General features: G+C 40.2%; 2 protein-coding genes across 2 annotated transcripts; both read left to right on the forward strand.

Moving 5' to 3' along the window:
- The first annotated feature begins 260 nt into the window (after positions 1-260).
- Positions 261-9,439, forward strand: sypb (synaptophysin b). The gene is made up of 7 exons (XM_067240209.1): positions 261-320; positions 1,774-1,839; positions 5,656-5,780; positions 6,031-6,229; positions 6,416-6,607; positions 6,847-7,182; positions 7,355-9,439. Exons 1-6 carry the CDS (start codon positions 303-305, stop codon positions 7,150-7,152), a joined length of 906 nt encoding a protein of 301 aa, XP_067096310.1. The 5' UTR covers positions 261-302; the 3' UTR covers positions 7,153-7,182; positions 7,355-9,439.
- Positions 9,440-10,234: 795 nt separating this feature from the next.
- plp2b (proteolipid protein 2b) lies at positions 10,235-17,957 on the forward strand. Its single transcript, XM_067240067.1, has 5 exons — positions 10,235-10,638; positions 16,178-16,333; positions 16,427-16,525; positions 16,633-16,729; positions 17,826-17,957. The coding sequence occupies exons 1-5, from the start codon at positions 10,540-10,542 to the stop codon at positions 17,837-17,839; spliced, it is 465 nt and encodes a 154-aa protein (XP_067096168.1). The 5' UTR covers positions 10,235-10,539; the 3' UTR covers positions 17,840-17,957.
- Positions 17,958-19,254: the final 1,297 nt, after the last annotated feature.

Consider the following 19,254-nt stretch of genomic DNA (forward strand, 5'->3'; position numbering starts at 1 on the left):
TCTACGAGTAGAGTCATCGGTAAGAGATGTGCATTGCACACATTAATGAAGTCTCCCTGTTATTCCCCCGGGAAAAAACCGTAGTTCCCTAATGCTGCTCTATGATTGGACTGGGAGTCGACCTCGTCATTACTCTGTCCAATGCCTTCACTGACGTCCTTACGCTCCAAATGCCCTCAACCAGCTCTTGACGTAATACAGCTATTCCCATCTTGTGTCTATTCCCCCTGTTGGCTGTTCCATATGTAACAACAACCTCCCGCCTCGACTCTGATCCTCTTACAGACAAGTAAGCGGCCAAGATGGACGTTGTGAACCAGGTAAGGATATGAAATAAATCAGTGGACCAAAATGTATTTATGTGCATGCAATATCCGTCCTTTATAAAGGAAAATATGTGTATTAGGCCTATTTAAGTCTGTTTTGGGGGAAAACCAATAGTGTTTTAAGAACGTTAAACTGCTGTAGAATGTAATTCTAAAGCAGTTGAGCAGCTGACTCTATTGCGGTGCTTTCCGGGGTTCTCAAGTAGGCTACACGATTTGTCAATGATACACTGCAATATAGGCTCTATAGATTGGTGGAGATTTAACCAATTTTGCACCATGCATGTTCATGTGATTGAGCGATTGGCGTCCATACTCTAAATGTTCACAAATGCTTGCACCAAATCATTTCAAGACCACGAGTTGAGGACGCATTCCATAGGATGACATTTATATTTCATGTTTAAGCATATTGAGTTTAACAGTTAAGGACAAAACTGCTTCGGCTACAAAAAAAACAAAACAATCGCTACTCCAAAACACAATAGGCTTTTCAATTGGATCACACAACGGTGTCGTTGAGAGCTGAAAGATGTATATTCTGGTTGGTTTTGTCGGAGTACAGGCCATCATCTCGTTTCAAGGGGGGTGGGAGGAGAGCGCGTAAAAGAGACCCGAATCATTAATTTCACAATATAGACGTCGTGCGTCACCTCTCCAGAGTTGACAATGGCGGTGATTCATTTATGTCAAAATTTGAGCAGACATTACTGTTTTTTTACGCTCAGATCTCTGAGGTGAATACAAGTGCGTATATTTGTATTGACGCATCAGTTCCTTCATTGTCGCATTCACCTGCACATCGTTGTTTTTATAGAATATGCAGGTGATGTGAAATAGGCCTAGTCCTCAAAATGTAACCAGGGTGTTGTCTAGTGAATGCAGTGAAAACAGAGGGATAAGCAGCTTTATCTAATTCTAATGCTTGCAAAGTCGCTCTTCCTCTCGCTCTTCCTCTCGCTCTCTCTCTCTCTCTCTCTCTCTCTCTCTCTCTCTCTCTCTCTCTCTCTCTCTCTCTCTCTCTCTCTCTCTCTCTCTCTCTCTCTCTCTCTCTCTCTCTCTCTCTCTCTCTCTCTCTCTCTCTCTCTCTCTCTCTCTCTCTCTCTCTCTCTCTCTCTGCCTGTCTCTTTTCTATGTCCCCTATCAGGCTTTTGTCACCTGACCAAGTCACGTTTTAAGTCAATTGTAAAACATCATTTTAGCAATACTTAATTATATATGGAAGTAATCAAATCCAAATGTTAAGGGCAAGTGTGTTGGCAACATGCTGACAACTTTTAAAGATAAGTAGCCTAGTGCTGAGGAAGCCTACCGTAGTGGTAGTAGAATCCCACGTTAGAGACTATGGGACTGCATTTCAATGTTTAGCTAAACTATTTTAATTGACGTTGGGTTAATTGACATAAACACATTATGTCGGTTTGACAAATAATTACTGTTTTGACAGTTGGTGGCCACCGGGCAGTTCACTATAGTGAAGCAGCCGTTGGGATTCATAAAGGCCCTACAATGGGTAAGTATTCCGAATATTTTATTCTGTATAACGGTGAGTGCGGTACCCGTTGAGCGCTCCTTTTCATGCGCATGCGTGCTAGGGTGCAAATGTGTAACAAGATAGAGACAATGCTTATAGTGCTTCATATATGCCCAAATCGTCAATGTCTTAGTAAATATAAAATAATTGGCCGTTAGTGATGGTTCTAAACAGCATAGTATAGTTGGGAATGAGAAACGATATTGTTTGAATGTCATGTCCTTATAATGACACCGGAAAGTGTCATACTACGTCATTCTTTTGCCAAGCGTTCACAAACGCTTATGAAGCCAGGCAACGTAAGGTGGTGACACAGCCCCATCATTCCACTTGCTGCTTGGCTGTCATTACTCCACTAGAGTTTTAAAGGATCAAAGTGTCATTCAGAAGAATCATCAGAAACTGGAAGGCTTCCAGTCCTTTTATCTTTTTATTGGATGCATTAATGCCTTTCTTTGTTGCCTGTCACCTGTCAACATTATTTTGTATGGACTAGATACAGTGAAGGTTATTCTATAGTTGGCATACCACCCAACTTGACTCTAAATTTGACCAAATTTGACCAAATGTAACTTGGACCTAATTGAGGTCAATGCCTAAATTTCCTTGGCAAAGATGTTCCTCGTTTTTGGCCAGTGATATTTTTGTGCATGCAAAATTGTCATGCCAAGTTTGTCAGGTTTGAACAGTTATATTAATATCGAGTGACTTAGATTAAATATTGACTGTTTTTGACTGTATTCATCTCTTGTCTTATGTCTCTAGTGTTTTACACTGAGTGAGCTTTAGTATTCTAGACAAAAATATATCTAGCATCTAGGGCGATCCAGCAAACATGGACATTATATCTTGTAAAAGGGCCAATTCAAAAAGCAACTCCAGCATACTGTAAAAAACGAAATAAAATCCCATTCGTCCATGGAAGCATGTGACTCTGAACAGTGTCGTCATCTCACAAGTAACTGAGAGGAAAGACTCAACATGACACTGTAGTCCTTCCCTGGAGCTGTGCGAGTCTTCAACATAACATTACTGCCTCAGTAGGTCATAATGCATCTTTTCTCTCAAACAGAACAATTGTGCACATCCAAAATGCAAGTCAGCATTTTACACGTTTCAATATCAATAGTTCTTCATGTGGTTCATGCTGATACATCGGCACATCCCTTCTGACCTGCAGTTATTATGTTGTCATGGGTCATGGTCCTTTGGTACAGAATTGGCGTTTTTGCAAACAAGGTGAAAGTAGGCAGTGTGTATCCAGCTGTGTTTGTTGTGCAGACTGTGTTTACATTTACAGCTAACCTCACAGTAATTTAGTAAGTCATATAGCTGTATAATTCCATTTATGTTTGACTTAGTCCCACACAATGTCACCACACATCATAGACCACAAGATAATAGACACCCAGTTGTCCTCTAAAAGCCAGAGAGTCTGATGGATTTGAAGGTCACATGGATGTTATTGGTTTGAATTATTAATCCATTGAAAAGAGGAGGTCCAGGGAAAATCCCTCCATGGAAAAACAAGACAGAGAACCTGTTAATGGAAGTTATACATGCTAGCATGCGTCTTTGTGTTACTTCAGATACACTGTTCTGTTTTGTATTTGAGCATAATGAACTTGTGTGCCTTTATTCAATAATGATGTATGTGTGTGTGTGCATTAGAGAGAGAAAGGGAATGAGGATGTTTGTGAAAGAGAGCGAGCATGTGAGTGAGCATGAGTCATGTAGTGGTTGTTCTCTCTTTTTTGGAACTGTGCTGACGAAGCCTGGTTTTGATGGATGATGGTAGACATTGATTAATCCCTTAACCAAACCGAGGCTGTAGAGTGTCTACCTAAACAATCTCTCGCCCAAAGCTATGTTTATTCAAGATGAGAAGCTTTTTGTTTGTCTTTACCCTGCACTGCTGCCTGCAAATATGGAGGATATTTAGCTCTCATTTGGCTTACTTGTTTGAGTGGTCAGTGATTTATGATATGCTTGTGTCCCCGTAGTCCTTAGTTGGTCAATGCTGTGGTACTGTGGTATTTGGAGTGTACTTTGTGTGTGTGTGAGAGTATTTGCCAGCAATGCAACATTGCATCAGTGACAGTAGAAACCGCCCTGTGCCCCCCCCCTCCTCCACCCTCAATGTGTAATGTTGCCAATAGCGTTACCATGGCACCTGACACTCTGTGTGCAGCCACGTCTTTTCTCAGCCTGCCTACCCATCCATCTCTCCCTCCTGTGCATCTCTCCGTTCATTCTGTCCCCTGCACTCAGCTCTTTCCTTCTCCAACAACCCCTCCCTTAAAAGTACTGGAATGGTGATCATGTCTATGTCTTCTTGTCACTTAACACTGGAATTGTAGCAATCACACCAGATCATCAGGTGACCAGGAGAATAATTCGCCAATCCCAATGTTGTTTACAAAATGATAGGGAACTCATAAGATATGAATCGGATGTAATCAGAATGAAATATGTACAGAGATTGCATAAAACTAAGCCTCAGAAATGTTGTGCTGCTTGTAATCCTTTATACCCCTGCATTATATAATGCACACAGTAATAACCCTACAATACATAGATCGAATCGTGTATGGGCGGGGTGTATTGAATGAGATTTGTGCAAGGCTTGGTTTAGCCTTGGTTTGAATAAGCACAGCCTCCAACTCATCATTGTACAGATGAATCATCTGAGAGACTCTCCCCTTTTTTTCTCCTTTCACTGGAACGTCGTGTCAGGATGATTGTTACACCTCTTCTGCCATCAACACTACACACCTACTCACGCATATACACACTTACACACTCCAGTGCTCATTCTTAACACCAGATAATGACCTTTAGTCATCAGATGCAATGGTGGTGTGGCCGTATTGAGCAGAGGAGATAGACATAAGATATCATGATAGTTATCAGAAGTGTAGTTTCTTTGAGAGGCGATGGAAAAAGTTGTATAGAATTATGAATTAGCTTTTTATAGCCAAGTTACAATTATGTTTGTAAATTGTATACTGGACCTTTACAACAGCAGATTACAGTAACTAGATGAGTGTATTATGTTTGTACAGGTAGACTGTACCAATGGAATAAGTGGTTGAATGTTTGTGCTGTGGGTGCATTTACACTTGTGTACAGTTTGCATGTTTAGATCTGTGTGTGACAGAGAGAGAGAGAGAGAGAGGGAGAGAGCGAGAGCGAGAGCGAGAGCGAGAGCGAGAGAGAGAGAGAGAGAGAGAGAGAGAGAGAGAGAGAGAGAGAGAGAAAGAAAGAAAGAAATTAAGAAAGAGAATGCCGGGTGTACAGTTAGCTCAGTGTAGCTGTGTTTAGTGACAGATGGTGGAGCACCTCAGATTAATAGCCAGATTTTCCATCCAATCGGATCTGGTCTACCGGGAAGGGAGTGTGTGGTAAAAATAGTCTGACTGACTAATCTTGTACGTGTGAGAGTGTGTGAGTAACAGAGAGCGTAAGCAAGCTTGTTTGTGTGCTCACAGCTCATGTGAGATACACAGTGGGAGTGGGCAGTACTTAAAGGCTACAAAGTCATGGAACCACCCCAGCACCACCAACGATAACATGGTTGTGTGTACATTTCTAGTGTGTTCTTCACATTATAATAAAAGTTGTCGGGGTAACCATGGCAACAGGTGCAGTAACTCTGTAACCTGTCGGTATAAACTACAATGCATGCTGAAGATCAACTTCTTCAAAGGTCACCAAACAGTTTCATAAAACAATCTTTGTTATGTAACCTCAACTTTTTTGTCAACTTTTGCCAACTTCCTCTGTTTCTTTCAGATCTTCGCTATCTTTGCTTTCTCAACATGTGGCAGCTACTCTGGCATGTTCAAGATGAGTGTGGAGTGTAAAAACCGCTCAGAGAGTGACCTTGGTATTGAAGTAGAGTTTGAGTATCCATTCAGGTCAGTATTTTCTTTTCCTGCCTTTGTAGTACAGCAGCTTTGTTCTCCAATGTTCTCTCACATACATGGGACACTCTACTATAAATAAATAAATGTGTTCACATTACATTTCTTCATTTCTGTATTTCTCAATTTCACCTCTCTTTCCCTCTATCTCTCTCTCTCTATTCCTCTACACCCTGAAACCCCCCCCCCCCACCCCCTCTTGTTCTCCCCACTTTGCTGTCACTATTTCTCTGTCCCGGGCCAGGCTCCATCAGGTGTATTTTGATGCCCCGACTTGTAAGGGGGAGAACCCTGAGCGTCTGTTCCTTGTCGGGGACTACTCCTCGTCGGCCGAGTTCTTTGTCACCATCGGTGTCTTCTCCTTCCTGTACTCCATGGTAGCCCTCTTCGCATACATTTTTCTCTTGGAGAAATACCGTGAAAACAATAAGGGCGCCCAGATTGTGAGTTGGGGTTTCTCTCATTTCCTTTACCGTACTGTACTGTGCACAATACCGTCATACCACATCACCTTACACACACTATTACTGACAATGTCTTCTATGCATTATTAGTCCATGAATATCATAATGGTGATAATCACGGTGATGAAGAGATTCCTCACAGTGATTTGCCTTGCTGATCCTCAGGACTTTGTGGTGACGGCTGTGTTCACCTTCATGTGGCTGGTGAGCTCGGCTGCCTGGGCCAAGGGCCTGTCAGACGTGAAGACAGCCACGGACCCCGACAGAGTCATTACTCTCATTACCGCTTGTGACGAAGAGGAGAACCGCTGCCGTGAGGTCCACGACCCCAAAGTCTCAGGCCTCAACACTTCTGTGGTACAGTACCTCTCTGGATTCCCACTGAATTTCTGATACAAGCTGTGTGCAGGACACGTTAAACAACAGCGATTAAGTGTTTCCATTACCTTAAGAAGCTGTTGCTACGATAAATAATCCATTCACTTCTTGACGTGATTATAGTCACAAATTGGTGCATAGTTTGTTTACCTGAAGACTGCTTGAACCTTTGTTCTTTATGCACTCCAACTCCCTAACCCCCTGCTGCCATTCCACAGGCCTTTGGATTTATTAATTTGATCCTGTGGGGAGGAAACCTGTGGTTTGTGTTCAAGGAGACTGGCTGGCTGGGAGCCTTCGCCGGCACATACGCCCAGCCTTCCCAGGAGAAGCAGCCTGCGCCTGACTCCTTTGCCCAGCCAGGGTATGGCCAGGAGGGCTATGTGCAACAGGACCCCTATGCCGGCTCCCAGGGAGGCTACCAGCCCGAGTACGGCCAGCAGGGAGGCTACGAAGGCGGAGACTACAACCAGGGAGGTTACGAGCAACAAGGTGGCCCCACCTCCTTCGCCAATCAGATGTGAGCTTGTCCACTGAAGGACAGCTTCTGGCTGGTGAGTCCTTAGTGAGAGTATGCCATGATGGCTTTCAACAGGCACTGCATTGATGATTGATTGATCCAAGTTATTCATGTTTTTTTTGCTCTCTCTTTGTCTTCCTCTCTCTCTCTCTCTCTCTCTCTCTCTCTCTCTGTCTCTCTCTCTCTCTCTCTCTCTTTCTCTCTAGGGTAACCTTGTGATATTGAAGTGTGGTGCCTGACCACCACCTACAATCCACACTCCTCTGTTTGTCTTTGTGCATCTGTGAGTTGACAAGAGGAGGGAGGGAGGGAGGAAGGGATGGAGGGATAGTGAAAGCTAGAGTCTGGGCAAAGGGACTATATTAGGATAGGGTTATGGGATGAGAGGGAACTTGGGTCCTAACTGTAACATGCTGTTTATTCTCGTGATGTATTTAACTGTAGAAGACAACAGGGGATTGTCCGTTTGGTTATACGAGAACATCTGGAATACAATACCAAAACATTTATGGAAAAACAATTAAGATATAAGGGACTAAGACATACATTTCTGAAAATAATGGTAGTGATATTAATTTGGGAGAATGTATTTGTCTGTGCTGTGTAAATATTGACATATGGATATATTACTATATGTACACAGTTGAATAATTGTGCACTCCATATTAGTTGTTATACAACAAATGTTGAGCACAGAGTTATTCAATTGCATTTACTTCAGTTCTGTTTAGGAGCTCACATAGTTCAACCCTCTTGTTGTTTCTCATGTTTGTTTGTGTTACCTTTTTATGTATGACTCATTTAAAAATATTTGTATTTATTCTTTTCAAAACAGAGGGACATCTTTGTTATTTTCTCATTGTGCTTTTGTATTTGTTCAAAATTACTGAGTGAGCTGGAGGGGACATCATAGGGGTCACGTTTGCTGATGAGATGATGGATGAAGTTTAAAGCAAAAAAGAAAGCAAAAAGGAAGAACGTAGAGAGAAAGGTGATGTGATAGCATCTTAAAGTGATGTATGAAGAAGTGGGTAATGTTTTGGTAGTATAGATTACATCTCAGCTTTTCATATTTTTTGTTTTTCAAAATAAATATTACTTTTCAGCAACGACTGAACTACTCTCATGCTACACACACATTTTAAAACGCTGAGATGTAAAAGGCTCATTTGCATTAAGATTTTGAAAAGTAGTTAGCATGGTAGCATCTGGCATTGGCTAATACTAGGTTGTTCTAAAAAATGCTGTAGTGCACTACCAATGTAGAGATTGTGAAAGCAGGGAAGTCAGAAACAGTTTAGGGGCATTTGTTTGTGAAGATTTTCAGTGTACCATTTCTCATCAGATATTTGCATCAGACACATTAGATTTCATTATCAAACATTGACTTGTTCTGATAGCCTTTTATGTGGTCCATGAATGAGTCAGAGTCCTGTAGTTTGTAAATCATCAATCTACAGTCTGATATCCAGCCAAGCTGAGTCATAATCACATTCTAGGTACAATGGAAACTAATGGGGCACAATATCAGGGCCATACATAGGAAACAAACACAGTGTTTACTAACGTGCTCTGAAAAAGGTCTCCCTGGAAAATGTCTGGAAAATGTCTGCACATACACACCTCTCCTCTCATGCCCCTTTACAAAGGTGTTTATGCATGTGTCTCACTTCTTGTCCAAAAACAGCCCTGAAGAAAACAGAGAATTAAGACTTGCTAAAGTTATATTGTTAAATAATAACACGTTCGGCCATTGTAAGGTTACTGTACAGCATATAGGAGCACTACTATATTTTACACAAAGCATAGAATACAGGTGCTAAAATAATATAATTTCAAGTACACCTGTTTTACTGCCAATCGTTGGTTTGGGTAGAAGTCAAATGTATTGCCAAATGTTTTTTTTGATTGGGGTCTTACGTCCACAGTGCTCATCATGTGTTCCATCTGTGATCCATTGGATTGATTCATTTTTTTATCAGGGTTCTTTGAATCAGGTGGTGTAGAGGCACCTCACTTTCTCTCTTCCTCTGTGGTAAAGAATCTCTCTCTCTCTCTCCACTGCTTTCTGTCTCTTTCTGTCATTCTCTCACTGTAGCTCTTATAAATATGCTCAAATGAAATATACTCAGTATGTTGTTAGTGGTGAATGATGTCTTGTGATACTCTCTACGCCTTTGGATAGTGCTGTGTGTATTGTGTATTCTTATTAGTATTTATGAAAATGATTATAAGTATGAAAAAAAAATCAAAGATTCTCCAGAATTCTACTGTATTCTTATTCTATGGAATCCATGTGAAACTAAATGAAATAAACTTGAAATTATTCTGTTGAAGATTAAATGTTTTATGTGCATCTTTAAATTTGGCAGAATACTGTCATAGTATCAGAACCTGCGTGCCATTGATATAGCAACAACTTGCATGCAATGCTCTGTTTCTACCACATGATGGCATTATATAAACAGTGTAAATCAATTGCTATTTTATCATAAATTGACCGTATGTTTTACAACGTTCTATTTATATTCACCCTTTTGAGACGCGTCCATTAATATACCATTCTAGTCTACCAGTAGCATGGGTTTGCAGTGGGTAGCTTACATGGCATGCATTTGGCAGCTGTTCCCTGTTTTGTGGGCTCTATAAACAACGTATTCTACTCTCGACCACAGTGAAAGTGTGGTGTGTCGTCAGGCTCGTTAAACGAATAGATTGTGGCCATATAGTAGAAATCTCGTTGCCGAGTTTGCTATTGTCAAACTAAATAGTCACAGGAAAAGCTCATAATGTTTCCAGTTTATTGCGTTCGCTGATATTTGTGTAGTAACCTAAGATTACGAAGCACGTGAATTCATATAATTATCGAGCCCTATCAAACGCTCATTTATTCATATAGGGCCCTAGCCGCCTAGGTCTACCATAGAAATACCACGTCGTGAGTGACATCGACCGTATGATTCAAGCAACAAGTTGCTCGCAATGGGAAAGCCCACTCCTGAGTGCCAACAACCGCCCCCCCCCCCCCCCCTTCAAACCTCTAGAGAAAAGAGAAAGCCAACGCCCCGCTTCTCGATCTTGCTTTCCTTCTTGTCAAGATTAGGACTCACCAAGTTGTATATAGCAGCATTACCGATTTTGTTTAACTTAATTTACTCGAACTCCGGATAGTCTTAGTTAGCCTATCCACCAACCCAAACGTCAACAGCACTGACCAAAGACCATACTTTAGACTTTAGTCTTAGTCATTGAAAGTACTCGATTTTTGACTCATGCCGATTTTCTGAAGTCGTGTCTGCCAGGCTACTCAAAGTTTCCGCAAGAAACAAGCCTGTCTAGGCTACCAAGAGTAATTATTTGCTGATTTAGTCCATTTCAAGTTACATTCATTATGGCTGATACAACGGAAACCGGTAATACTGCGAACTACCTGGAGAAATTTAAGAGTTACGTGAAGACCAGAAAAGGGACCATTCTTGCCTCAGAAATAGTAAGTTTAGCAAATAGTATCAATTCAATTGAAAAAACACTGTCCACTACTGTATATTCGTAAATTTCGAAGGTTAGTGTGCTTACACAAATAGAATTGACAGTCATCACCACAATGCCGTAGTGAAGTGTCAATCACATTATGAAGGCGTTAAGTTATAATCATAGCTACACATTAGTAGGACACATATTTTGAATTGTATTTTTGATCTATTATTATAACAAGGGTATAGTTAGAGATCAGTTATGGGCCTAACTGTGTTTTGTGGATCTATGGAGCTGGATATGGAATGAGAGCCATGTGTCTTTGAGGTTGGTGGGTCAGGGCATGGGGTTAAGAGCTCCCACCTGTCATTGAGGCCTGAATGCTTTTCTAATTTGGCACCATACTGGCAAATGCTTCCAGTAAAATGTTGCACATGAAACGTTGCATGAGTTAATGTCATAGTCAACAGGAGCTTTCTAATGTAATCTTTAACACCCTCCTGATCCGCTCTCTGTGATGCCCATTGTTATGGTGACTATAGTGTATTTGTTATGCAGACACCACATAGTTCACTCTGAATCTTCGAGAGATAGTGTGTCTCATAATAGTTAGCATTGCTTTATGTCTCTCCAATCAAAGGATTTGCCGGTTATGCAGTTGCTAAATGCATATAGGCTATAAGCATTTTATAAAAGTAGGTAATGTAAGGGAAATATAAATGCTGACAATGCAAAAGTCAGTAAAATTATGTTTTCCCCACATTATGTTAAGCACGTCTGGCCACCGTTAACAAGGAAATTGCATGAATCTCTTAATCCTAATCAGGCCATAAATCTTCAAATGTTTTAATGGTTTTCCCACTTCCTGCACATGTGAACCACTCAATGTTTTTGTAACCATGAGACCTGTTTCAGCATACTTTACATTTCCTATGTCCTATTTCTTATGTGTTGTTGTCATTAGGGCTGGTCTCAGTTCAGAACAAGCATGCTAATCTGTAAATAAATGAGCCACTTGAGTCACGTCACACATTGGCCTGTGTTGATGTATAGTGTTGTACATTTGTTATAACAATGTTATTAGTATCCCTCAGAATTTATAATTACGGTGTTACAGTAAAATGATATATTCTTGTTACTCTGTATTGCTGCTACAGTTTAAACAGACTGAGTATCTTATTTTTGATAGTTTTTCTTTTTAGCCTGAATAACATTACAATGAGTGAAGATTATAACTTAATAAAGACTGTGAGAAAGAGACGGCCATATTTGGCTACCATTATATGCAACCACACTAAAAGGATATTGTTTTTTTCCAAACTCAGATCTTGGTTGGTGTTACACCCACATTGGTCTTTTTTTGCAGAGGTAATGGAAATTGCAGATGTGTGAGGTTCTTGCTTGGGACAAAGAATGTATGAGTGGCAGAGCTTACAACAGGCCTGTTGATAGATAGTTTCAGACTGTGCTGGAAGCTCAGGTTGGTGATCCCGCTGTGCCACATAACAGCAGCCTGGTAAAAACTCTAAAAGTCGACAGAGTCACTCAAATAGTTTACTAAGTGAAGGGAGAGAAGCATGTGACCTCAACAGGAAGCCAACCCTAAACACTCCCTGTTATGAATGATTTGTCCAAATATAATCTTTTCTCTCCTAGTTCTTTCTACACCCTTAATCAAAGGTCAGACTCCCCTTGATTTGATGTGTAGGAGATCCAGTGTGTGACTGGAAAAGATTGATATCACCAGACAGTTGTGATTAATAAATAAAAACCTTTTGACCAGATGTTTTACTTTGTTTACGAGGTGTGTGTTTGAACTAACACTACCATTAGTTTTCCTTCCCTCTAGGTTAGTTAACTTTTGAGACTCTAAGCAATCAAACAAAGACAATCTGTTTTAAACATGCTGTGTGCTGTAGTTACAGTACTACCTTCATGTCACAGACCCAGTTAGCAGGCTCCTTCAGTGATTGGCTCATACATTGGTGCCTGGTGACTAATTGTTGCAGGCCCTCTGAGTCATACAGGAGTTGTTCCGTTACATATAGAAACAGTGGTTGTAATTTGATAGTCGTTTGTCTGTGACAAACGGCTCTCTTCCCTGTTGCTATTGACTATAATTAGCCTACCATTCACAATTTATACGAGTGTACATAGAAGGACTGACTTGGACAAGATTTGAAACAGATTCAAACTGCTGGCCTTTAATGTTGTCACACAAAAACAGTTCTTCTGTGGTGTAACATAGAGGTGTGAAGTCTTGTTATGAAGGGCTACCACTGTGGTAGGTGTTTCTGTCAGTGTGACGGTCTCTTTAGTAGGCGCTGCCCTGAGAGCAGCCGGCTGATGGTAGAATAGAGGCTCATTGTGTTGGCCCTCGGCCTGGGCCACCCCACCACAGCACAGAGGCAGCTTGTGCCAGTCTCTGGAACACATGAAGCACTGATGCGGCTGTGTGTGTGTGTGAGTGTGTAAGGAGAAATGGTGGAGGCAGCACTGCTGAACACTATATTAGACTGATACAAAAAATAAACTGGTAAGACAAGGGCCAAATTAAAACACATGAATAAAAGACCCATACATCATTACTGTAACTTATTATTGTGAGCAGTGCTTGTGAGCAGCAACTGCTCTGTTATCGCAAAAGGAGGATATTGCGAGCTGCTTTCTTAAATGTCATCATGTTCAAAGATATAGCCTACCTTTATCTGGTTTTCACAGTCTGAAAACTCAGAAAATATCTGATTATTTGTCAAGCGGGGCTGGGTGAAAAGCTCAATAAACTACAAATAGATTCTGCCAGTTGTTTTTGCCACTATTGAATATCTTATCATCAATCATAAATGATTCTCTCAGTAACATCTTCGTAGTTATTCTCACAGGAACAATGTGTAATAACACCATCTAATGTGACCATTCTTTCAAGTCCTTCTCAAAGCTGTATTTGAATGCATCTACAAAGCAACAACAATAGTGGGATTCAGACCAAGCTGGTATTGGTTCTACAGTGTGGGCAGTCCAAGTTTATGTTCTCTCCACACTGGCAGAGATTCAGTGGAATGGAAAGAGAATGCCATGGAATATTTTTCCCTTTTAAAAATTCATTTTTTACTTGATTGAAACCATGTCTGCTGAAAGAAATGTGAGAATTATTGGGTGTGCTTTGCCTTCGGCAAGGGCACAACCTTTGTTCTCTCACATATATATTATTGGGTGTGCTCAAGCCTTCGGCGAGAGCACAACCTTTGTTCTCTCACATATATATTTATTTATTATTATTATTTATTTTCGCCCCCCTAAGGATCAGTCAATATTTGGACTACATACACAACGGCGGTGTCAAAAGGTTTGTCTTGGTAGCGATTGCGTTGGTTGTATTTTTATTTACGTTCCGTTGCATGGTTTAAGTAGAAATTGCGTTTTTGTGGTGAAAAGTGAAGTTAACGGTGGCTAATTTGCTAGCCACAGTCACTGACGTTACTAACGTCACTACGTCACTAACGTCACGAAAACACGCGTGACTACCTGTAGCAGAACATTCGTTTCACATCTGTTAACTTGGGGGATAGCTAGGCTAACTATAGCTTTACTGCAAGGCAGCTGCAGGAACGCCACAAGCAAAGAGGCCAGGGTGATAACTATTTACTCATTTTACTTTGTGATGTGAAACACAATTATGAAATGTAATGTACAATATTAGCTGATATTATTAAGGAAGTAGGCCCACATCTACTTTTGGAAACGGTAGTCTACTATTTCACTGAAGCATTAGCATCATGACATTAGCCTCTGTTGCCCGGGCAACACATACTACAGTGGTCTATGATGCATTTGTTTTCAATCTTTAAAATAAACATTCCTCACAAATACATTTTCGTTGTAGGATTTATTATGACATTACATTACAAGTAAACGATTTGTGGGTGAAATTATCATTACCTGTGGTTTCAAACCAGTGTTGCTCACTGCAATGCTGTAGCCTACGCCAGACACTACAAAAACATCTACACAGCTGTAGGAAGTCAAACGGCGACAGAACATGTTCGGCACTCCCCTTACTTAAATCAAAAGTCTATCTAACTACTAACCTGAACTTCATTGCCACAGCCTAAACGTTGTCAATCTATTCATGAAAATAATTAATTTCTGCCTAAACCGTACAACGGAACATTAAATCCAATTCAACCAACGCAATCGCTACCAAGACGAACACAGCAGTAGTCTAGTAGTACTGTACCGTAGTAGTACAATTTACCGGGGCAGCTTCTCCACACAGGGCTATATCGCATTTTGCGTTGTTACTGACAATGATCGCTACCAGTGAGCTTTTTATGAATGTCAAGCTTATTTACGTTTTGGGGGGCATATTTTCAGTTAGCAGATGGGACTGTCTGAATCGCGATTCCATCTTCTACTGCCGGGTAACGTCGTAGAATAATCTTCAAAGGGGGTTCTTTATTAATGAATGAATGCAATGAGTAGGCTACATGCCTGAAAATATCACGAGAAGGGAAAAACTTAAAATTACGTTTAAGTCATAGAGATTAGGTCCATTTTTACACCGGTCTGCCAAATTTATTCGTTTTGATTCAACGATGAGGCTGCCTCTTGCAGGGGAAATGAGAATACATCTATTTCATTCTACACTTCACTCGTATTTTCAGTTGTAAATGAGCAGCAAAAAAAATGCTTTTAAATCTATTTAATCTTTATAAATAATAAGTATGCATTTTCATATAAAATATACAGAAATCAGTTGTAAAAATGTCATTCAAAAACGGACCCCTGTACAACCGACGCAAGCAAGCACACCCTACAATTTCCCCAGAAATTGTACCCTCTCTAGTTTTGTATAAAGTCCAACATCAAAGACGTAAAACTATCTTGAGAGAAAACTATGCTAGTAACTGAAATGGTGATAAGATAAGAATATCAGAATTCATCCTCAGCCTGTCCTACTTGAGCTTTTAGGAGGCTGATGGCAGTTCAGCGTTTATGTCTGGTCTTCACTTACGACCAGAGACTAGAGAGCAGAACATCATTAGACGCCGCCCCAAGACGCCTAGCCTCACTCAGCTGTGGTAGAAATCACACCAAGACAACTGGTCACTGCTGAACTCGGCTGCCTTCATTAGAGTTCTAGTCAACCTGACTGGCAGGGAAGAATGTGGACCCTAATTGACAGCTCAGTGCTCCATAAGAATTATGGGATATGTGGCAGTGACTCAGGGATTGCCCTAGGTGTCCTAAAAAGGAAATAGTTGTGAAAAACATTCCAAGGTCAAGTTAATTTTGAACTCTGTTTGATATGTAAACATATGCATTTTTGTTTACTGTTATACTCCCCATGACCTAACCTTTCATGAGCCATACCCATGACTTCCTGCCAGCTTTTCAGACTCTATCTCTCGCTCTCTGTTTCTTTCTCAAAGACCCTCAGTCTTTCGTTCACTTTCACTCAATATCTCTCTTTTACGAACACCACATCATTGATACATAGGTTTTGCTTGAATCTACTCCATGTGCCACTTCTGAACACAGTCTCTGTCTTTCAGCTCATCAGTTTCATCATCATTATCTTATATGTCTCTTCCACTTATGGAGGCTACTCAGCAGTGGCCATCTGTGAGATGGTCTTTGCCATCATCTTCTTTGGCATTTTCATGATGGAAATGGACAAGCAATTCCTGCTGGTCAACTGGGTCTGGAGTGTAAGTACACACACATGCATAAATGCACATATTCACATTTGATAGCTATAGATCTTTTGTTCCATTGTTTTGTTTTGCCCCATCTTAATGCAGGATCTTTTCCGTGCTGCTATTGGTGCAATGCTTTACATCATCACTTCCCTGATCTGCGTAATTGGTGGATCAGGGGACGGTGCCCGTATTGCAGGGGGGGTGAGTCACATTTTCTAACCCTTACAGAGAGTTAATTAGGCAGGAATTTGATCATCATTGCTGATTAGAACTATCTTACTTATGGCTGTTTATTTACTTTCTTTCAGGTGTTTGGCATACTAGCTAGTATTATATTTGCATATGATGCCTACACCATCTACCTGGAGGTCAAGAGCACCAGGCAGCATACAGCAGCTTCCACTGGTATGTTTAGATCCGGCTCATGATTAATCTCCCTGTACTATAAAGCAAGTTCAACATGCCCTGAATTTCTTTTCATTAGCTTGCTTCACTAAGCCTACAACTTTCCGCATTAGCAGTGTCACAACGGTGGTTATCAATTTGATCAACCCAGGTTTTCCCAATCTAGCGATGAGCCCAATCACATAAAATGGGGACATTTTACACACGATGACCAAACTATAGAATAAACCAATATGATTTTTTTTTGGTCATATAAAATGGATAAAAGCAACCCTGTTGCTGTTGCCAAAGGCAGGAAGGAAAGATGTCAAACACTTGCCAAGTGTGTGAATGCACAAGTTAATACGCTTATCAATATCACTGCCCCATCTTTAAGGCACGAGTAGATGTGATTATAATTACAAGTGTGTATTCTATTAAATTAATGTGTTTCTTAGGTGTATTCTTAAGGTGTGTAAGACTGTTTAGCCTTATTCTTCCAGCTGCACGACTGTGTTACAATGACAATGGGAGCAAATACAGAACATAAAACATGATTTAAACCGGTAAATGTTTACTTCAAATCTTGAAAGGTCACAAGTACAAGGCTTTTGGTGGTTTAATCAGTCTGTTTTAGGATGCTATCAGTTGGCTATCTAAGCTACAAATATACTTGTTGCGGAAAAGCCATAGTATTTTGAAATTTACAAACTCTTGCTTTCACTATTTGCACACCAAGGTCACATGAGGTCACACTTCTACGATAAAACAATAACGATAAACGCCATTTTCCAAGATCATTTATTGGTCAGTAGGCGATGCTTTCACACACGTTGATCTGTTAGCTCAAACATAACCTGCTCTGCAACAGGTTAGGTGTGCAGCACAAGTTACCATAGCAATCTACCCTGGTAAGAAGAACCACCGTTGTGACGCTAAAACCCAGGGTTAAACCTGAAGTTACCTCGCTAACCCCAAATCTTGCTTCATAGTATAGTACCCTGCTGTTATGTCACAACAATATTTTCACAGATTCATTCAGACCACTTCTTTACAGGGATGGTAGAGTCAATCTGACCATGAATATTCTTTGTTCTGATCTCTGATTTGCTTACAGATGACAGAGTGTAGACTTCAGAGAAACTGTACATGGGAAAAGAAAATCAACAAAAGAAGAGTGAAAGAAGTGGAGCCAAGTTTGGTGCTCAAATGATACATTCAATGACAGATTTAAAACCAGAAAAGTAACAATTGTTAGGTTCAGAGCACAGAATTACACACTAGGGTTAAGCTTGAAAAGAACTACAGCGTTGATATCTGATCATGATATTGTCTGTACTTTTATGTTGAACACTACACACGTACTACCGTCTATTTTTGGTCCGAAGAAAAAAGGGAAAGAGATGTAAATATCATGCAGCAAAGGAAGTGAAATGCGTTGGCCTCAAGCCACTTTTCACCTGACTACCTAGTTTTAATTGATCTGTCCTAATAGACTGCTGTTAAAAGAACAATGGAGATTTTGTTGTATACTTTCATGTCCACAGAAGCTTTGTTTTTGAATTGTACAGATAACATGCATTATTAGATCTGAGAATAATTCAACAACACAAATAACTTCTCATCAGTTTATTTTTACAGTTTTGGTGTGGATTGCCTCAAAGCAGCATCTCTTTTGTAGGTGTAAAGCTTCTTTTCCGTTTTATAGCCCTCTCCGTACTGTCTGTGATGTAGTCAAAATGTGCCTTGTTGTCTTGTTGAACAACCATTATTTAGTAAAATCTCTTTTCTACGTAGATGTCTGCCTGCCGTCCTGAATTAAAGTAAATCAACAAAGAACAGAACAAATATGACCGTTTTTAATAATACTTTTCTCATATATTGTCGGCAGCTGACACCAAAGAGCTTCTCATGAGATTTCTGGCAGAATTATATTTGAAATATATCATCTTGGTTTTAATATAATTTTACTCAGGTCACCATGTCTCGTACTTATGTGTTTCTGAAACAATGCATTTCATAATGTGTTTTCTAATTTCCTTTGACAATTTTCTGTATGAATGTACCTCCTTTACTAATGCTTGTCAGGGAGGAATTTGTCTGCATACCATCAATGACCAATGATATGACTACAAACCCATTGATAGGCAAAGGAAGACATTATGTGGTTGACATGGAAAGATGCCCATTGAGACATTTAGTGGTTGATTTATAAAAACGACATGCATTTTCAATCCCTTTTCAATTATCATTTCATGAGTCTAAATTATTAATTCATTTTAATAATCTGTAGAATAGGGCATCAAGCTTTTATTTCTAACTTGTTTTACATTTCTGCCGTTGTTGTGGGTTGTAAGTGAGGCATTCACAATGTTTTAAGAATTAAAGCTATGTGTTAGTCTACACATGTATGAACCCTTTACTTTTCCATAACACCCACATACATAATTTTCGTATGTGGACACACTAAATTGTTTGAGAATCACAAGTGGACTTAGCCTAGATAAGGAAACTACTAAATCAGAGAACAAGGGTCTCAAAAGAAT

The sequence above is a fragment of the Osmerus mordax genome, chromosome 7 (genome assembly GCF_038355195.1).
Source record: "Osmerus mordax isolate fOsmMor3 chromosome 7, fOsmMor3.pri, whole genome shotgun sequence".
Classification (NCBI taxonomy): domain Eukaryota; kingdom Metazoa; phylum Chordata; class Actinopteri; order Osmeriformes; family Osmeridae; genus Osmerus; species Osmerus mordax.